Source organism: Eumetopias jubatus, unplaced genomic scaffold, assembly GCF_037043125.1.
Source record: "Eumetopias jubatus isolate StellerSeaLion01/CBP00866 unplaced genomic scaffold, mEumJub1_p1.0 scaffold_6, whole genome shotgun sequence".
Classification (NCBI taxonomy): Eukaryota; Metazoa; Chordata; class Mammalia; order Carnivora; family Otariidae; genus Eumetopias; species Eumetopias jubatus.
In genome coordinates, this window is record NW_028274812.1 from 134,561,275 (window position 1) to 134,582,253 (window position 20,979).

General features: G+C 52.8%; 1 protein-coding gene across 1 annotated transcript in view; it reads left to right on the plus strand.

Annotated features, from left to right (window-relative positions):
• Window positions 1-20,645, plus strand: part of PHACTR1 (phosphatase and actin regulator 1) — a 547,774-nt gene extending 527,129 nt beyond the window's left edge. Inside the window, exons 10-14 of the mRNA XM_028107359.2 lie at window positions 5,329-5,384; window positions 10,014-10,075; window positions 14,171-14,311; window positions 16,422-16,498; window positions 17,347-20,645. Of these exons, the coding sequence (XP_027963160.1) occupies window positions 5,329-5,384; window positions 10,014-10,075; window positions 14,171-14,311; window positions 16,422-16,498; window positions 17,347-17,362 (352 nt within the window). The 3' untranslated portion in view covers window positions 17,363-20,645. The remainder of the gene's footprint in view (window positions 1-5,328; window positions 5,385-10,013; window positions 10,076-14,170; window positions 14,312-16,421; window positions 16,499-17,346) is intronic.
• Window positions 20,646-20,979: the final 334 nt, after the last annotated feature.

Here is a 20,979-nt window from a genome sequence, read left to right on the forward strand (position 1 = left end):
TGGTTTGGACCTGGCGGTGGATTGGCTGTTGAGGGTCAAGACCACCAAGGACAGTTCCCAGTTTCCTGGCTTGGGCAACTCACGGGGATGCAAAGCTGTCAGGACAGGAGGGGATGATGGATGAATTCATTTAGGACCTTCTGAGTTTGACAGCCTGTAGGAGTATAAACTGGAAAGGCGGTCTGGAACTCAAAACTACGACTGGAGGTATAGATTTTGGAGTCACCGGGATATAGACGTGAACTGAAGTCACAACTGTGGATAAAATCTTCCCAGGAGTGTGTGTGGCATCAGGACGAGCAGGATCTGGGCTAAATAATTACTAAAAGCACCTGTTTTGGGGGCATCTGGGTGGCTCAGTCGTTAAGCATCTGCCTTCGGCTCAGGTCATGGTCCCAGGGTCCTGGGGTCAAGTCCCGTATCGGGATCCCTGCTCCGCGGGGAGCCTGCTTCTCCCTCTGCCTCTGCAACTGCCCCTCCTTGTGTGCTCTTTCTCTCTGACAAATAGATAAATAAAATATTCTTAAAAATAAAAAACACCTCCGTGGCCTTCTAACACCTGGCGATGTAGCAGTGACCAAGGCCACACACAAACGCATGCAACCGACACGTTCTCCAGAAAGATTCCAAAGGAGGCGTCGTAACTCAGTGCGTCTCCCCTCCCCGCGGCCCCACCAGGCCCGTCTGCACCCTTTCCCATCCGGAGCAGCAGTTGGGAAACCCGTCTCCTCCTGCCTTAGGAGAGAGGACAAGTCCTTCCCATTTTCTCTTCCCCTCTGGAAGGGCCGTTCCCTCCCCCTGGGGCTGAAATGCAGAAGGCCAACCTCAATTCTGCTTTGCTTTCTCCTGAAATGCAGATACAGCTTTCAGAGATCCAGACTTTAAAATCAGGGCCCTCCAAACAATATGCAGTTGCAAAGGCAAATGAAAGCCGTGACCTTGCAGTTCTGACACCAGCAGAAGGTTCATTTGCTCCTTGCAGCAGAACGAATCCTCCTCATCAGCTTCAGGAGTCAGACCAGCCAGACCTTCAGCGGTTTTTTGTCACATCTCTGGGGATACAGCCTCCCTGCTCTGCGTGCTGTCTAAAGCGTCTTGCCACCACATTCTCTCACGGTCTCTTTTTTCCGAGGCCAAAGCCAAAGTACCATTTGCTTGTGGCCTGTTTGTCTGTCATGGTCCTTGCTTGGAAAAAGAAAAGCCTTGGTTTATGTGGTTGTTTCTTGCGGTTACCAGCATAGTTGTTCAAACTGATACTACACAAAATCCATTTCTAAATTCTGCAAGAACCTGGAAGGCTCCTAGGTGGTGATTGATGGCGCGTGGCATTTAAACAGGAGCTCGGTGATTTTTCACTTTGCAGCCGATGCAGATCATTTAGCGGTGGTCATGTAAAGAAGAAACCATTTGAGGAGTGACAACAATTTTGCAGCTCAGAGATAACCTAATAAACCAGGGCCACATATATGACAGCAAACCTATTTGGATAGATCACTTGAGAGCACATTAAAACTCCTACTTTTGGATCATTCATTTTACAGAAAAGTTTAACACCCAAAAATGTTGCCTTTATCATATAGCATATAAATGGTCATGTCTACATACAGATTCAGGAAGCACTTTTTACATTTAATGAGAGTTTAAGTCTGATACAGTGGCTTAAACGTACCGTCAAGACAGGGGTAAAAGATAAAATACACTCAGAAAGCATCTCTGTCTTTATTCTTGGAGTTATCTGCTCTTTGGGATTATTCATAAAACTGCCCATTTCATTAATACAGTAATTGTGCTCTGCTATCTGGCTTTCCAGTGATCAGTATTTTTGTACAAGGAGACCTAGAAAGAAGCCTTTACTTGGACCATGTCAGGCTGCTCTGGGTCCTTCCCTAAGAAGCTAGCCACTAGAATTCTGAAGCTAGAGCTTTCTCCCTTTAGTTTATGAATTTGGCTCCGTCTAAAGACCAGCCTGTCAAGGAAAGGTATTATTTTAAGCTGATAGAAGTCATCCTTGTGATAAACCAAATTACTTGTGTTATAGTAACTGCAAGCCATCAGTTGGGAACTCTTCATTAATTCCAGTACCAAACCTACACACACCATCCTGCTTCCCCTGTCACGGTCAAGAGCCATCCCTCCTCCTGCTTTTGAGGAGGAAGGCCTCTCTGTCCCTGCACCCCAACCCCTCCTGCCTCCTCAGGACTCCTGCACCATCAGCTGAGCCTCCTCCCTCCTCACATAGTTTCTCGCCACCACCACCTCATCCGGATTCTTTCCATTAAACGCACCCAGTCTTCTCCCAGTGAAAAGTATAAACCTCGCCAGAGCCCCCTTCACCTGCAACTCTCTCATGCAGCCAAGCTTCGGAAAGAATCGTGCATACTTGTCCATTTTCTCACCTCTGTTCTCAATTCGCTCCTGCCTGGCTTCCCTTCCCTGCGCCCCCTGGCAGAGCTCTAGGCGAGGTTGCTGCAAGCCCAGCTGGTGTTGATCCCCGTGGGCCGTTTGCCAGGCTCGCCTGACCTCTCGGCAGTACTTGGCACCCTGGGCCGGTGGTACCCATCTTCCCACCTCGCTTCTGGGATGCGAAATGGGTGTTGTCCTGCCCTCTCACCCCGTGGGCCACGCGGCCTGGCCCCTGCCTGTTCCCCACCTTCCTTCCTCCCCTCGCTGTCTCCACTCTAGCACCATGGCTCCGTCCATCCGTCCTTCCCATCGGGACACTGCGTCCCTTCCCCTGGGACCCCTCTCCTGACCTAATTTGGTCAGAATCCCTGCCCAGGTACCTCCCGTTGGCAGCCTGTTACTACGGTTACATTTCATACTTGCTTCCGGGACGACCTGATCAATGACTGCCTCCCCCAGAGGCAGGACCTTGATCCGTTCTTTTACTCATCCAAGTGCCCAAACTAGAACCCGGCACGGAGCTGGCCTTCAACCAGTAATTTGTAAAATGAACAAACGCGCTTATTTAAATATTTTATTACGTATTTTATTTATATTTTATGTATTTTCCTATCCCCCCCACCCCCCACTCACGCCCCATAAATGAATTCACATTTGGATGTGGCCGAGTATACAGCAGCTGTTTCTAAGAACCATGCCTGCACGAGACAGGGACGACGTCAGCCTTAGCCGTTAAATTACTAGTATTATTTGCAGTGGAATCCAATACCTTGTCCACGGAAAGTAGGTTCAGAGCGGAGCCAGAACTAGAACCCAGATCCCCTAACTCCTGAGCTGTTTGTGCTTTGTCATCACGATGCCAGAGTATGATTTTCCTACCCAATCTCATTTTCAAAGCCAAAACACCTCACTACTGCACGTGTCCATGGGGAGGGCTTAGCTCCGTTTGATTGCTGTGATTGGCCTCAATGTTCTCAGACCCTTTTAGGAGAAATGAAACATAAACAGGGGGCCTCACTTGAAGGCATGTGTCTTTGACTCTAAGGTTGCCCAGCAAACAGAATCTGCTGTGCGTGTAGTTCAGTCTCCCATCCTTTTGTCGCCTCCAAAGTGACCCATGAGAAAAAACAAAAACGAAAAAGCCAGCGCAGAACCAGGCGATGAGTCTGGCGACAGAATCAGTGGGCTTCTCAGCACAAGCCAGTGGAGGTACATTCTGCAGATGCTTCTGGGCATAGACTTCTGGGATGCAAGCTCCACCTTGAATCAGGAGCTTATTTAAAACCTACTGACCTACAGCCCCAGCGGCATCCAGAGCCTGGGTTCCGCCAAGGGGCCCCCTAAAGCTGGCTGCCCACCCCTACAAACGAAGTAAGGATTCTGGGGAAAGATAAATGGAAAGGTGAGGCAGAGCCTCCACGCAGCTCATTCTGAGCGGAGTCTGCATTCCAGACCAATGACACAGTTTCCTCCCGAGGTCTGAGAGTGCTATTTTAGGAAAGACTTTGAGACTCCAGAGTCCCAATTTAGAGTCTCCAATATTGCAAAGTTCCAAATATACAGCGGGCCCTGGTCAATGGGAAGAAATAGTGTCTTCATGGGACATTTGGAAGAACAAATGACTAACAAACACAACAGTGTGCTTATAAACTGAACAAACACTTCAGAATACAATTTCCAGCCGTTTCCAGGGTACTGTAGATTTTACCGACCGGTATCTGACCAGAAATCCTTCCGTGCCCTCCCTAGAGCATCAGTGGTGATGCCATTGTGTCTCTCAGAATCCAGGGCAATGAGGAGAAATTGCAAGTGACAAGAAGCGTTCAATGTCAACTCTTTGCACTCAGTAACTCCATGGACTTTCTGTTTTCACTCCGGGTCTCTCCTGAGATCCCACGGTGTAAACGCCTTGCCACCTGGAGATAGAGGTGCCGATACCCGGGGAGGAAACACAACCTTTACTCCTGGGGGAGCGCCCCTTAGGTCCCAGCGCAGGCCGCCGAGCAGCCCGCGACTCCTTCCACAACTGTCTCCTCTCGCACACGCCTCCTCCCATGTTGGGGAGCAGGATGCTCAACTTTGCAGGGTCATTAAATAACTGCCAGGAGCTTCAAAAGTACAAAAACGTCTCTGTGAATACGGGGCCCCACTGTTTGTGTTGCTCATCCCTGGTGCTTTATCCGCCCACACCAGCTTGCGCTTCTCCGCGGGGCCCTTCCCAGTTTCCGGTGACCTCTCAGGATGCGGGGCCACCATCGTCTGTCCCTGCCCCCCCCCCCACTGTTGCATCACGACCAGTTGACGCCCCTGCTACCATGTCACACTGGTTAGGGCCCCATTACGTGCCAGCACTAGGAGAGGCATTGCAGTTCCTGCTCCTTTGTCCTTCCCCGTCTAAGGCGGCTCTGGTGGGGATGGGTGGGGACAAGAAGAAGAGTATCTATTGTTCTTCGCAGACAGGACACGCTGTCTTGCGTCTCCCCGGGGCCATGAGCCTCTTTCTGTCCTAACTGGATCTGCACAAACATGGCAAGAAGCGAGCTCTCGCCCTGGGGGGGCAGGGGTGGGGGGTGGCGGGTAGAGGCCAGTGTCCCGAAGCGAGGAGGCCACATGAAAGAAAGGGGCCTCTGTGACGAGAAGCGTCCACTGGCCCGGAGGCCCCGGGGGAGCAGGGCTGGGGAGGGGCGGAGGACGGGAGGAAGGAGGAGGGTCAGCTTGGCGTGACGTGACGCAGGGTGCCTTTCCTGGGGTTGAAATTGAGGAACTGAGTAGGCAGTGGTGGTCGGAATCCATCTCGCATAGCACAGGATGGGACAGGAGCTCCAGCCTCTTGCTCCATCTCATGCACCTATGAGGGCTGGGGAGATTAATGACCCAAGGAGGCTATGATATGGTCCAAAAACTTTTCCTGGATCTTTTCCGCAGGCGGCTGAGCCAGAGGCCGACGGCGGAGGAGCTGGAGCAGAGGAACATTCTAAAACGTAAGTGACTCCGCCTGCGGCCGTCACTGCGGCCTTGTGGTGGCTTTGGCTCTTGTTCAGTGTGTGGGCCACAGGCTTCCTCCCTTGTGCCTGTGTGGAAATGACGGATGGTCGGCGCTCCATCCTGGTGTGTTAGAACATGCCAGGCAGCCTCCCCGGCAGAGGAGGCAAACCCGAGTCCGCTCGGCTCGTTGGGCGCTCGCAGACGGCAAGAACCGCCTTCCTCTTGGTGGGTGGTGAAGCCAGAGAAGCTGTGCTGCTAGAGCCAGGGGACTCACTCAAGTGATTCTGAGCAGCACTCGGGTCACCCTCAAACCAAAACTGACTTAGAAACCACAAATACTGTCTCGATGGCTAAAATAAGGTAGACGGCCGTTTGCAAACTGGGGCTGGAAACCATGACTTTTCACGGCAGCTGCATGCTGTTGATATATCCCCTGCCCTGCCTTCGAAAATTAGATGTAAAGTCTAGGAGAGCGCTTCCAAGTGAGGATGCTTCACGTCCATCTCTCGGGACTCCTGCCGCTGGCCCAAGGCAGGCTGGCCGAAGTCTCTCTCTCTCTGCCAAGAGAGACTCGCCGTCACTCTGGCCGTGGGGAGAGAAAATGAACGAGCCCCTTGTGTGTTTGGTTCAGGACGCAGAGATACTTGAATAGAGAGAAGGAATCCCCTTGGTGCCTCACCAACATAAAACTACAATAACAAGCATCTCAGGGACACCAGGATTCCTCCATGTGGTGGGAGATATTAAATAATTTAGAAAACGAAACCTCCCTGCACACATCTGCCCCATCATCATTACGACTCTCACCAACACCCTCCCTGAGACGGTCAACAAATAGTATTTTTAGTTTAATTCATGACCCTCCCTCCCCGTACACATCCGCTTCTACGTTCTCTCTAGAAAAGAGAGACACATGCCATGCAGAGTTTCCTAGGAATGCCAGGCCGCGTGCACGCATGCGTGTGCGCACACACAAACACACGCGCACACGCGCGCGATCACGTGAAGCCTCAGTCTGAGTGGCTGGGTATTTCCACTTAGACCAAACTAAAAGGTTCTTGATCTTCCTTTTCTTCTCCTCCCCACTGCTGTCTTGGGACTTGGTCGGTTTTGAATTGCTTGCTGAGCGTGGGCCGCTGAATTTCCCCTGGGGAGGGCTGCGAGGAGGGAGGTGGCCCACAGCCCCAGCAGGGCACCCGTCCCCGTGAGGCGGGCCTCCGTCCACCTCCTGCCTCCCTGCTCCGGGCCGGCTGCCTCCTCCCCAGCTCTCAGAGGGCGTGATTTTCAGGGCCGGCCTTCCTCGGTGTTGGCTGCACCTCACGTAATTCCTAGGTCTCTAGGAATGTGTGTATATATATTTTTTCTAACCACGAGGTGCCCTTAGCAGTTTCAAAGCTTCATATGCTATAAAAGGAATGAGAACTTTTTCAGATGATTTCCACGGTCGGGGATGCATTTGGCCTCCTTTTCTGCCCCCAATCTGATACCTGATCCATTATAACCTTTCCATTGTTGGAAAGAAAAACAGGTGTCCGTTTATTCTGGAAGTGGGAAATCGGCCAAACATGCTTCCTTCCCCCTCTGCCTCTTCACCCACACACACCCCCAACACGGATCTGTTATTTTCCGGAGGAATCTCGGTACAGTGTTTGGTGGCCCCCAACCTGCTCCCACAGGGGCTTCCACTCTCTAAGGGACCGTTCAAGTTGCCAGAAAATACTGCTTCTCTCAGCAAGGGCTCGGGTTTGGGAACGAGGAGGTCCAGCTCCCCCCTGCTGTGTGCCCAGCTCCCTGGGAGACCACGGGCAGGGCCCACACGGTGGGTTTTTCTTGCCATCTGGAAAGAGACCCAGATCTCAGAGGTGGTTACTCGCGTCTAGGAAGCCTGAGGGGCTTAGGTTCAGGCGACCCAAGTGGTGACATTAAAACATTGTTGCCAGGGTTCCCTCTGGTTCTAGTCCCTCTTCCTTCTTACCCCGTTCAAATGGCCAAATTAAAGAACTGCCTGACCAAGTTCAAACAGGGTGATCGTTTCAGTTTTGAAACTTTTCAGAAATGAACGTCTATTTCCCTATTTCCGCTAACTCTTCTTTTTTTCCCTGCGTTCTGGAACTTTGTTTTCCTAAGAATTTTTTTTTTTTCCCCATCTCCCTTCTGTGGAACAAGAAACTTCATGGTATGAGAAAACACCCTTACGCAAATTATGCTGAGCCTGGCTCTCTGGGCTTCCGGTCACCGGGGGAACCATCTGTGTGAGGGTGCTGGGGACACGGACGCCACGGCTCTGCGGGGGGGGGGGGGGGGGGGGCGTGGCGTGGGGAGACCCCTCTGCTGGAGGGTCTGAGGCCGCCTTCCAGCCCCACCCTGCCGGCCCCCGGGGCCAGCACTGGCTTTGTCCAGCAGCCAATGAGACACTGGGCACATTTGAGCACATAATGAGCACACTCTGACGGTGAGCACATGATGACATCACGGCCCGCTCCTGGCCTCTCTTCCCAGTTGCCTAATGGGGTTGTCTTGGTACCCTCAGCCCAAGAATTCATGGCCCTGGGTTTGTAAATGGCTTTGAACTAAAGGTATAGATTCCAGAGGCGGTCGCGTGTGACCCTCGCCCCTCAGGGGGCCCTAGAAACAGGAGAGGACAGCTCCATGCAGGGTCATGGCTCGGAGGGGGCTTGTGGGTTGAGGAGGCCCCAACCAGGAAAGAGGAGGAGGGCCCGGCCCCACACAAAACATGCCGCGGGGCGGGGGGCGTGGCGTGGGGAGGGGGTCGCTTATCCTAGCAAGCAAAAAAGCTGGGCTGGCTGTCTGCCAAATTAGCATGTAGCGTTGTGGCATGTGACGAGCCGCTTCACGCCCTCAGCTTTTCCATCCTCATTTACATTTAGACTTGGCGGTTCCTTGGGCCTCCCCGTGGCCCTACTATCCTGTGAGCCTGTACGTTTTAACCAAGAGCCCTGGAGCCACCGCCTGGGTCCTCACTCTCCAGACTGTCATCCCACTGGCCCCCTGCAGACGGCACCTGTTTGCCGTCTCCCTTCTTGCTTTCTGCCTCCCAGTTTATCTCTGATCGATTGGTTCATACTAAGATGTTAATGGCTGGCTAGTTTGGGGAGTTTTTATCCAAGAGAAACTTGCATTTTTAAAGGGAACTCTGGAGGGGGAGATAAGATCTTTAAGTCCAGAGGAAGGAGCTCTCTTATATGGGGGTGGGGGCCCTGGGGGGCATGCTGCACTGGGGTCCTCTGGTGACCCTGAACAAGGTCCTGAACGCCACCCCCCCCCCCGCAGTCACAGCAGTCAAACTGTGCCCCTGGGGATGTTGCTCAGCTCTACCCTGCCATTGTCCCTCCCAGTGGGAAGTGTGGCCACCTTCAGCGTGCGTGGCCTCCGGCTGTGGTGGCCGCTGCCGGGCTGGCAAGGAGGAACTGGGGGGACCCGCTTCTGTGCACAGGGGCTTCCCTCGTTTAAAGACCCATCCTGTCCTGAGACGACTGAATTGCAGGGGTGCACTGCTTTGATGAGTTACGAAACAAAATTCAACAACAGGGATTTCAAAATGAGAGAACAAGTGCCCAGGGTGGTCTGAAGACCACCCCGAAGGAGGTTGCTTTCACTAAAATGCCCTTCTAAAGTCAGGGGCCGAGAAGCAGAGGCCCTCTCTGACACGGTTTGATAGACAGTATTAGGCCTAGACCCGTGCCTCCGTCCCTGAGCCCAGGAGGAAAGTGACTTTGTGCCCACGGTTGACCGCTTTGCTTACAAGGAGAAATAAGCCCGCACTCTCTGCCCTCCGTATGTCTGCTCCATTCCCCCAGACCCTCTTGTATGGCTCTTTGAACATCTGATGAGTAAGTCAGCCCACATACTAAGCTGAGAACCTTTAGACTCCAAAGTCGTCTCTCCTGAGACACTCCTTAAAAAGTCTAAATGCAGGCCATTGTGTCCCACACTCTGGCCTCCCACCTGCTCTGTGGACTTCTTGGAAGATTCAAAGAATTAATGGAATCAGGGCTTGCGAAAGGTGAGCGTTTTGGAATTCCTCCGTGCAGCCGGGGCTGCATTTGGCATGAGCCGTGCCGTTTCCGTAGCACATGGCCGGCACCCCCACGGGCCAGCCCCCTTTCCTGTCCCCACAGAGCACCAGACACGAGGCCACATCACAGCGAGCCCCACCCCCCCCACCCCACCCCCCCTGTCCGTCGCTGGGAGGCCCGAGGCAGAGTTGAGCGGGCACAGGCCTTGTCCCAAGCAGGGAGCCTCACCTCTCCCCCGATGCCCGCCTCCGGGCAAACAGCACCCCCACGCATGTAGGACCTACCTCCTTGCCTCGAAGCCACACTCCTCAGCCCAGCATTTCTGCCTGGAGACTTGTAACCCCCCATGTGGCATAAAGAAAGCAAAGCGAGAAGGCCAGCCAGCTGACCATCCGTTTGAAGCCGTGCGGGCAGTTGGGAGAGCATCCCACAGGCAGGCCGGAGGGTGGCCGGGGCCGAGGACAGGAGCTCGCCGCCGCCTTTCTCAAGTGGTGAGGGGCTCGGCCTGGAGCCTGCAGACGTTCAGAGGATACACCTGTGTGTGACACTGTTTCCCGGAATCAAAAGCATCTTCACCGTTTCTTGCAGCTCGGAATGAACAGGAAGAACAAGAGGAGAAGAGAGAGATCAAGAGGAGGTTAACTCGAAAGGTGAGTGGCTTCTCCACGTGGGAGCTGGGACAGGAGAGCGGCGGCGCCGGGCCGCTCTCTCACGGGTCCTGCTCCTCGGGCGTGAGAGCCAGCGGCTCTGGGCTCCGCAGGACCTCTCCCGGGGATGGTGGTCGGCTCAGTATCAGCCTTCTGGCTGGTGACGTTCTGTCGCCTGATTTTGTGACACACACCCACCCCCAAGCAACTTGAGGGCAGGTGCATTATATTTCCAATCACAGTGAATATTTTGTTTTTTTAAAATATTCACCAAATTCACTAAAAATTCACCTCACCAAGCTTTGGAAATTCATTGCCAAAATCAGTAGTTCAAATGTAACGCCGTTCTGGGCTGTGACCCTGAGAGTTTCCCTTGCGTCCTCTGATATTATTCCCTACCTATTAACTGAGAAGTAACGGACTGTATTATGCCAGATCCAATTTGAGTTACTGATTAGGAAAATGCCAAAAATACTGATAACTTTACTGAGGGTGTTTGAAAAGCACTTAAAGTCATAAAGCTGGAATTTCTATGTATTTTAACCCCAAAAATAGACGGCTTGGCAGCACAGAGTAAACCCGAATGGATCTAATTCTATATGAGTGGCCTAATAACAGACTCTTATTTGAGGCTATTCTTGGATGACGATGACAAGTTTAATTAACTGATGGTACGCCAGAAATAATACTATATTCTGTCTGACTAAAATGTTTTTAATCAGCTTCCTACAAGTGACCATCTTAAGAGAAAGATACTCAAATCTTAGAGACGGTTAAGAGACCCATTAAAATTAATTTTTAAAGGTTTACTAATGGATTTTTTTTTCCCCTAGAAATATTATATAAAGGAAGAAATTCAGAGATCCTAAAACACCGTACCAATTATTAGGGTGATGATGTGTGTCTCCTGGACCTTCTCTCCATGGAGCATCCCAAGCATCTGGTGACAAGCCAAGTGTCGCCCCAGTTATAAGTAGGATAAGCAGGTGCCTGCAGGGCCAGGTGGTGGGCGGGCGTCCCCCTGGTGGGGACCTCCAGAACGAGAGCTAAGTGACCTCACTTCATCCAGGTGCCCCACCCAAGTCATGATTTGATACTCTAAGTCCCTCGGAGCACCCGGTCTTTGGGTGCAGGGCATCCCCCTCTTCCCAAGCCTAAGTAGTGAGGGGGCCTGAGGAAGAGGCACTAGCTTGTTTTAAGTGTGTCCTTGAAACGACCAGGCTACCCAGAGGAGGCTGGTGATAACCCGTCCTTCCTGACACAGAAAGGTCTAGACATTCAGAAAAAAAAAAAAAAACCTAAATCAAATTTTCATCAGGTTCATTGGGGTTGATTGCTGGGCCCAGAAATTCTCCTAAACTTGAGGGGTTTCTTGCTAAAAACTCGTAATAGGAAAATATTGAAGCATACGTTTCCTTCTTACAGAAACCCAGCTAACGGCATCAGTTGGCAGCAGGGCAAGGGAACGGGGTTCCCTGCCCACCCACCTCCCCGAGGGTGGGGGCAGCTGGGAATGGGGGCCCCCAGATAGCCCCTCGTTTTGACAGGGGCTCCAGGACAGGAGAGCTGGCTCCTCTTCCTTCCCGGCAGGAAAACTGCCTGAGAATTTCACCTGCCCTCCCCGGGACAGGCTTGGGGAATGGAGACAAAGGAGTTTAAGGGAAGGGAGAACTGTTTTTAAGGGAAAAGCTGAAAGGAGCTTTCACCTCTGTTTTTGCCAACGGAGACGGGAGCCTGCCAGCAGGTGGGGATTCCGTGGGGCCTCCGGGCCCTGGGCAGGTTCTTTCCCCCTGGAGCCTTGAGCGCAGCGGGACCAGATGCCAGTGGTGGTTTTCAGTTACCCACAGCCCGAGGATTTCCTCAATAGGGTTCCATTTAACGTTAAGGTACCAGTGAGAAAAATGAACCCCAGGAGCTGATGCTGACAGCAACAGACCAGTCTTTTTCTTCAGCCAAATTGAGACTAACCCAAAAATGACATGCTCCCCCTTTCAAAAAAAAAAACAAAAAATGCTAGCTAGCTACGTGGATGGATGGCAAGAAGGAAGGAGGGAGGGAAAGACGGAGGGGAGGAAGGGACATGCACTTGAGTCAAGTTGTATTAATAGTGGGATTTGGGTCTCAAGTAATTTACTCTTCAGTATCTGGTTGCAAGTGATATTTCTGCCACAGATTGAAACGTAAGGCTGCCAACCCCTTCTGCCAGCCCACCATCCCCAGAAACCGGACTTTGGCCACAAAGATGATTTCCTCACCCTCTGAGGAGGGACCCCAGGTTCATGTGCCCCAAGAGCTACATCAGCCACCAGCCAGAGGCCCCTCTGGGCACCAAGGAGCCAGGGGCATGAGCCTGTGCCCACAGGGGAGCATCCCGAAGCTGGTGCCCTCCTCATTCCCTCCCTCAGAGCACTTGGGTGCAGCGCCCTATTGATTTGGAGAGATGCTGTCTAGAGTCTCCATGGGATTCAGGCATGAAAAATAGTCCCTGACCTTTAGATCTAACATTTCATTTCCTGTTCACTCCGGACTCTCTGCCGTCAAGTCTTTTAGTAAAATATCCCGATCATGATTTCTAGAAATGACCACTAGAAATTCCATGCTTAGCCTTGTTCTGGTCGTGGTGAATTAGAAATTAAGTTTGTCCAGCGCCCCACGGTAAATTTTGCCAGTCCTAAGAAATACAAGGGATTTTGAGTGGGAGTCCTTTTGTAGCGGGGAGAATGTGGAAACAGTGTTTGTATGTACTTTCATGACAGTGCAAAAGCTCCCTGAACTCGCATTTTAGAGAACATGTTTTCGAGTCAGGACAGGCTGCCACTCTTGTTCACAGCAACTCATAAAGCCTGGGGGACCTGTGGTTTCCGGCGACAAGCTCGCACTGCTGCCGGAAGGCCCCGTCCCGGGGAAAGTCAGGGCTGCCTCAGCACAGACTGGAACCACTTTGACGAGGAGCTACCCGCTGTCCAGGCGAGTAGGCTCTGCTCTTACCTGGAGCCTCGCAGTCCTGGCTCCATTCTGCCCATTGCCAACGGGCAGTCCTCTGACTGGGCATGTCCACCGTCGGCCAGCTAGCAGCACGCCAGGGCCCTCCAGAGCAGCCAGGAAACAGAGAACAGCCGGGGTGCTTCGGATTCCCGTGGGGGCGGCGGGGGGGGGCCTTTGCAGTAAGATTGTATCTGACTGTATTTTCTTCTATTAATAGAAGTAAATGGTCCCGGGCTTAGAGGAAAAATTGCTTTTAAATAACATCAGCTTAAACCTCAATGGACAGCCTCCTAAAGAAAGAGTGACAGTGTTGCTCCAGAAGAAGTCAACTTAGTGGCAGGAAATGCTAATAAAAACATCAGCCTTGTGCTGTTCAAGTGCAAAGTAAGGGTGCTAGTGACTAGGACAGGGAGGCAGTGAAGTCACTGTGAACTCACCCCCTCCCCGCAGACCCATCCCATGGGTCTGTCCCCCCCCCACCCCGCTTCCCTGGCACAAACCCCGCCTCGCTCTGCAAGTGTGGACTGGCCTTTTCTTTGAACTTCTTGAGGAGCAGGGTCCCCGCGGACCTCCTAGATCATTGCTGCGTACCCCTGAATCTGCATGTTTTTGCATATACACCTTTTGTGTCTAAAACACACACACACACACACACACACACACACGTGTAAGATGATTTACAAACCCATCCTGCAGAGTGCGCCCATTTTGACACATGGTCGTGGACATAGAAAACCAAAGCGAGACACCAGCACGGTGTTAGGGGCCAGTCACCTGCTGGGACAAGTGGCACAGATGTGGGAAGATCCGCACCCACAGGAGTCCGAGCTGCTTGTGAGGAGGCGCTGCCCTGTCGTTAAGGAAGAGACAGCCTGGCTGTCTGTCCCGATAAGCCTGTAGGGAGTTCCGGGGATAATAAAGCTCTGTCTCTCTCGGAGCCCTGGAAGAGGCGCAAGCCCAGGCGTCAGAAGCCCTAGCTCCCCAGCCGGGGCCATGCCCCACACTCGCTGTGGGATGTGTTGGTGGCCTCTCATCTTCCCCTGTAAGTGCGCAAACCAACCAGGCCACCTGAACTCCTCTGGCTGATGGGTCCGTCTTTTTCCTTCTCTGCAGCTCAGCCAAAGACCCACGGTGGAAGAACTTAGAGAAAGAAAGATCCTCATCCGTTTCAGCGACTACGTGGAGGTGGCTGATGCTCAGGATTACGACCGCAGGGCCGACAAGCCATGGACCCGCCTCACGGCGGCCGACAAAGTAAGCAGAGGAGCGGGGGGTAGGGGGTGCCTCATGCCTCAGTTTGGAGCCCATAGCCAGTAGCCAAAGCAGCATCAAAGCCATGGTCACAGTGTCCCTAAGAGGGTGCTGGGTGGCCGGGGCCTGCCGAGGGCACTGCTTGCCCCACTCCCTCCACCAGGGCTCACTGAGCTGGCGCTGCACTGCCCTCGAGAGGGCACAAGACAGTCACATATCATGCGACATGCGGCAGGAGGAAAGGCTGCGAGGGAGGCTGGGCCCAGAGGAACAGAAGAGCACCCAGGCGGGCACAGAACGGCTCACGAGCACCAGGCTCCATGCTCTGCGCAGACTTCCAGGGAAGAGGACGCTGTCCTCAGCACCCAGGAGGAGTCCCCCAACCCAAAAGAGACAAACTCACTGTGTCTGCGGGCATCATAACCTGCTGGGAGAAACGGGACAGAGAGCAGAGAGACCGTAAAACCTGCCTCCCTTCGCTAACCCCTCATCCATTTGGAAAACAGAATAATCGGAAGTTGAGTTCGTTCTATAGGAAATGAGGCAAAAGATGCATCATTCTGGGGCATCTGGGTGGCTCAGTCAGTTGGGCATCTGAGTCTTGATCTCAGCTCAGGTCTTGACCTCGAGGTCATGGGTTCGGGCCCCGCATTGGGCTCCCTGCTGGGAGAGAGACCTCATTCTTACTGTCCACCGGACCATGTATCAAAATGAACTCTACTTCGTAATCCTTTGTGACTCTAGTCCAGTCATCATGAGAGACTGGGAGAGCTAAGGGCCTTTAAAAAAAAAAAAAAAAAGGTCTACATTAATGACTACGTCCAACGTGCAAGTGATGCTGGGGAGACACTGGGGGCCTTCTCTTGAAGAGGCCTGCCTTTGCCCCATGAATTCCCAGGGCCGGTGGCTTTCTTAGAAAAACCACTTGTATAAGTGGCAAGGACCTCTGCGGCGAGACTCTGGCCCGACCAATCGCAGGGAGCGTACACGCAGGGAAGCTGCTATACGTGGGTGTGAATGACGGGACCAGAGGCAGACCGACGTTCCCCAAGTGCTTGCCACAGTGTGGGTCCGCCACACAGGTCCTGATGAGCGGAAGCCTCTGCCCTCCTTTTAAACATAGCACTCCTCTCTTCCCTGTGTAGGCGTCTGTGGGGAGTGACCCCAGGGATGGCCCCACCAGCCACTAGGCACACACACACGCACGCACGCACACACCCGGCAGTTATGTCACATAAACAGGAACGGAGGAAGGGGCCTTGGCCCTTTTGTTCGCAGGCTGACTGCGGTGTGCTGAGCAAGGATGAGGGGATCAGCTGAAGCCGAGGGAAAGTACAGCGTGTCTCCACACGCGCGTGCTCAAGTTGTGCGTAGCAGCAGGGTGGGAACCCTAGTTCCGCACAGGCTGCTCCGGCAGAGGAACAGGAAGTGATAACCGGGGCTGGTAAACAGGCACACTGGGCACCTGCCTTCTCAGGGGGGGAGCCCCGCTGATCCCACCTAAAGAATTTCAGCCCCCAGGGAAGAAGCGAGGTTTCCTCCAAGGCCAGACCTCTGTCCCACTCGCTCCTCTCCAGTCCTGCAGCGGGATGCCCGGCCCGCCCCTGGGCCGCAGCTCCTCTCTGTGGCCAGTGGTGGAAGGAGGAGGCCGTTCCCACGCAGCCCATGTCCTTGATGATGACCTAGATCACCTCAGAGTCAACAGAGCTGTATAAACAAGTGAGGGCTTTATAAATGAGAGGGGGGTGCTCACCATTAATTCCCTTAATTTGGTTGAGTTTGACCCACACCTTCTAGAAGGATCCATCTTGAGGCATCACAGTGCTTGTGGCGAGCTCAGGTCATTTACCTAAGGGAGATGAGAGGTTGCCATTTCATGGGCGGCGCTCCGTGAAGACAGGGACACTTCGGACAGTTTGCCAGCTCTAGCCGTTTGCATTTACATTTAGCAGGACGAGGATTCGTAGTAGGTGCTGGGTGATTTTTCTTTTTCCCCTCCCAGTGAAAGAGTTCATTTTCCACACTTTGCCATATGGCTTTGTCAGAGCAAATGGAAATAAAAGGCAAACTCCTTTCCCTCTTCCGCATACTCACAGGCTTCTCTTCATTCCAGGCTGCCATTCGAAAGGAGCTCAATGAATTTAAAAGCACTGAAATGGAAGTTCATGAATTGAGTAGACATTTAACAAGGTTAGTGTATCGAGGGGTTCTTCCCCCCCACACACACACTGTAATATCTGCTTCCAGACGGAATGCTCCCATCTGCCGCCGGGTTGCAGGTGGTGTGGCAAGTGTGGCAGGGGAGAAGGTAAAGGGTCAGCGTGAAGTTCCCCTGCGGGGAAGGAGCATTACAGCCCAGGCTAAGGGGGACCTTCTGAAAGCCTAGTTTTTAAATTATCCAAACGAAAGACCTGATAAGTGCCAGACCACCAATAACACCAGAGTGGGTTTTTATGGAAACTTGGGCTGAGAAGAAAAGACCATTGACCGTTTATAGCCAGTCAGGCCGAGCCAAACCTGGGCAAAAGTACCAAATCCACATGGCACTTCCGAGGTGTGTTTGCTCCTGTGATTCCATGTCCCCATGTCCACCTCTGGGGAGACTGGAGCACAGAGAGACTTAAGGGGCTGAGAAAAGGTCACATGGCTAGCTAGCGACAGAGTCATCGACTCAATTCTTAGGACTCGTACTAATCGGTGACCATTTTAGAGAAAGGACGTACCAGCTCTGTAGTGCTTGGGACTCAGAGACACAGGCTAGGCGCTCCACCTGGCTGCAGAGTCCAGGCTGAGAGCCAGCAGGGCCAACCAGTGGGGCCCCCAGGAGCTCCAGAGTAAACCACTCCAGAATCAAAGGTGAACCCCGTGGGGCTCGAGGACTGGAGGAGTGCTGTCGGCATGTGCCTTTGGGTGGAGGTGTAACCAGACTGAGCCCGGCACTTGTCAGCAACGGGGCATCTGAGGACAGAAAGCTCCAACTGGGGAATCTGGCTCCTTTAATAGCCCCTCGGTCCTGATTTAATTATTTGTTTTCCTAGGTTTCATCGACCTTAACAGTCAAATTCCTCTTGAGTGCTATGCTGTCTTCAAAACATAAATTTATAAGAACCATAAGTGCTGGTATTTATTCACTTCCCCATTATGATGTAAATCTTCCGAACTGCCTTTTTTTAAAAAAGAAGAAGAAGAAAAATAAAAGGAAACATGATCAGGATTCTCTTTGCGAAAACACGGTGGTCACCGCTCGGCGGTCAGAGCCACGGCACCACTGCGGATACCGACACCGGTGGGCCGGACGGAAGACTCCCCGGCGCTCAGAGCGGGCCCCGGCCTCTCCAGCCAGGCCTGGCAGGCCAACCTCCTTTAGGCTCATTTAGGCCCCAGCAAACCTCTTCCCCTCAAGTATGTGTCACCTGGGTCCAAAGAAAGCCGAGGCTGTGGGTTTGGCCTGGAATGGACTGTGCAAAGTAAATGGTCAAGTGGGCCTTCTAGACGTGGCCAGACCCATGGCTCTAGGCATGGCGTCGGCTCGGAGGAGGATGCTGAGAGGGAGCCCTATCCTCGGCTGCCCGTCCTTTCTCTCCCTTCAGCCGTCCTCCGTGCAGTGAACAAAAGGGAAGCTGCTTTTCTCGGGGCGTCTGTGGTTGACCGTTGGTCCCGAGTGTGTGTGGGCTCCAGGTGTGGAAGGCCGGCGCAGAGCCCTAGCCTGTCCCCACAGACTGAGCTGAGCTGCCTTCTAGGGAGCTCCGGTTTGGAAGGTTCACTTGAATCTGCTCGGTTCAAGTGAACTGACCCATCTGTGTCACAAAAGCCAAATGTCACGGGTGCTCTTACGCACACGGCCACTGCTGTGGCATTCCTCTGGTATTCATGCGTCTGAGTGTGAGGACCCTGGTGAGGACAGAAAGGCTGGGGTAAGAAACTGCTTGGCTGACGTTCTTCGTTTTCCTCTGCGCACCCTGGGGCCGGTGTCTGTGTGGCCTGGAAGTTAACAAACGGCCTCTGAGTATAGGACCCATGCATGCAAGCCGGAACCCAGGCCCGAGAGACTGTCCAGTCACTGATGGACGGGGACTCCACAACCACCTGATGGCCTTCTAGGCTCCTTTCTTTGCACTGAAGAGCTTCTGTGGGGGAGCTTCAGGGTTTGGCATAGGCCAGAATGGTGCAAACACCAGCCACGCCCGCCCACGCTGTACCTTTCCACTCCTGTCTGGAGAGACTCCTTCCTCTCCCTCATGGTGCTGGCGAGCCTGGCTGGAGAGGTCTCTCTCACTGTCCCATTCACTTGGGACCACGGGGGGCGTGCTCTTTTGACAGAGGAACACCAAGGTTAGGTCGTGCAGTGAGAGGGAGGACAGCCCCCAAACCCTAGCAACGATCTCAACGAGGCCCATTGCAGCTGCTTCTGTTTTCCTTCTTACCAGACCTCGGAGGGCCCTCAGTCCCACAGCTCTGCCTGGCCTTCTGGAGTGGTCGCCCAGTTACCGCCATCTCTCCAGGCGGTGGCTCGCCCCCCTCCCCACGTGCCCGAGAGTTAGATGCCAGATTGGCCTTCACAAAAACGAGTAAGCCAGTGCCCAGCCCCAACCGTGTGGGAAGCGTTACTCTGGGGACGCACACCCATCGAGGAGGCCATTTCATTTCCGGCCAGCACTGAGCCAGGAGCCGGGCCTATTTTGGGGGGAGCTCAGGGCCGCCCTTGAGGCGGTGCCCACTCACCATTGCCAAGCCGTCGCCCGCTCTCCTCGTTCCCCCTGGAGTGAGTGCGCCACCGCTAGATCCTTTTCTCTCTGAATGTTGAGTCTGGATAGTTAACTGCCTCGGGAAGGTACTGTTCAGGGAAAACATGGTCGGGACTTTAGTGTGGCTGTAAACACAGTCTTCCCGAAAGGCTTACTGACGTTTGAATGTGCAAATGGTATGACGAAAGAGGTCAGGCTCTTTCGTTTGACTTCTCTGCAGCAGGCAGGTGTTCCAGGCAGGGTGCCTGCCTGGCCAGGGTTCAAGGCTGAGCTTCCTGTAACTCCTAGCTGGCCTCGTGCGGCTCCCAGGGCCCTGGCATGACGGGCGGGCCTTCTCCGGGCCCAGGAGCGAGGCCTAAGGGAGCTCCTTCCGGGGCCTGGACTCCTCCTTCAAAGGCCAGCGGCTTCTCTGCTGGCTTTGGTTCTTGGGCCTCCGAGGCCCTGGGAACGTGACGCCCAAATCGATTTTCCCTGCAGCCAGCCGGCAGCCCAGGGATCCTGCCTGAAGCACCCTGTTGTCGCAGTCCACTTTGAGCACAGAGGACAGGGAACACAATCTCCACTTCCATTCCTGCAGAGCACCCTTCTTGAGAAGTCAGTTGCAGGAATTAGGGGTGAACCTTCCATGCCCCTGAGATCTCACCCACCATCAAGGTGGGCTACTTCAAGCCCAGTGTAGGGGGGCTCAGCAACCTCAGTAGACCACAGAATGGGGCCTCTGCTGTCTCTTTCCTTCTCTGAAATCTTGAGGTCTTGATAGAAATCTATCCAAATTTCTTTTTTGCTCTATTCTTAGGACAACTGGAAGATGTTACAAAGAAAGGTGAGATGGGCTAGGTGGTTTAAAATGCATCCATCCCTTTTCTGAAAAAGCGGCAGTTCTCAAAGGTCTTGTGCAGATACATTCCCAATGGAGCCTTTTGTCATTTGGATTAGCGTGAGAGGAAAAACGTGAAATTTCTCAAATTGAAAGGTTTCCCTCTCGAAATCAGACATTGCCCCACCCTGCCCCCCACCATCTGTGACGGAAAGGACTGCCATCGGCCTACTTGCTCTTTCAAAATTGCTGATCTGTTCCTCTCCAAAGGCCCTCAAAGCCCTGTAAAACTTTTAAAACTTTAGCCTTGATGTCAAATTAGAGAAACCAAACAATGTGATGGTAGATGTGATAAAAACCTGAGTTTATTTTTCTCCCGCTTATGAACGTGTATTTATATTTGCCGAATGAATATCGTGGTGTGTGCTTTGATGAATGGGATGTCAGGCTCTCCCTGTGCACAGCGGTGGGTGGAGGTCACCTTAAATGACTTTTTCTTCCCATCTGTCTGTTAATCCCCAAACCAGTTGCTTTTTCCAGTTGCTTCCCGGGTGTCTGTACATAGTTTGTCTTTGTATAGGAGCGCTCTCCTGTGTTCTAATTTAACAGATGATGGCTGTATGAGGAAGACAATGTAAATAGAATACAAATTAAACTGGATCTCTATGGCCTAGGTTTTGTACATACAGAAACTGCATGGTATTTAAATTATTGTTTGTCTCTGATGATGTATGCAGTTTCTTTAAAAACAAACCAAAAAAAGTCAAAAAAAACATTTCCTTGACTCGTGTTTTATCAACCGCTGAAAACAATCTGGCTGAGGACAGGGTTTGGGAGGAGGGCAGGTCAGTTCATCAGCAAACAGTAAGAGTTGTGGAGACGGAAAACCATCTCATGTATCGGGTATTACTGGGGGTGGGGGTGGGGGTGGCTGCACATAAATTAGCTTCCTAGGACTTTCAAAGATGTAGCCAAATGTCGGTCCTTGAATAATCTGGGAATAAGGAATATAACATGTTAAATCCCTCAGAGTCATCTCTATAATATCAGATATCAGCTCTGGTATAGCAGCAATGGGGTGTCACTGCCCCAAAGCAAAAGCCCCAAAC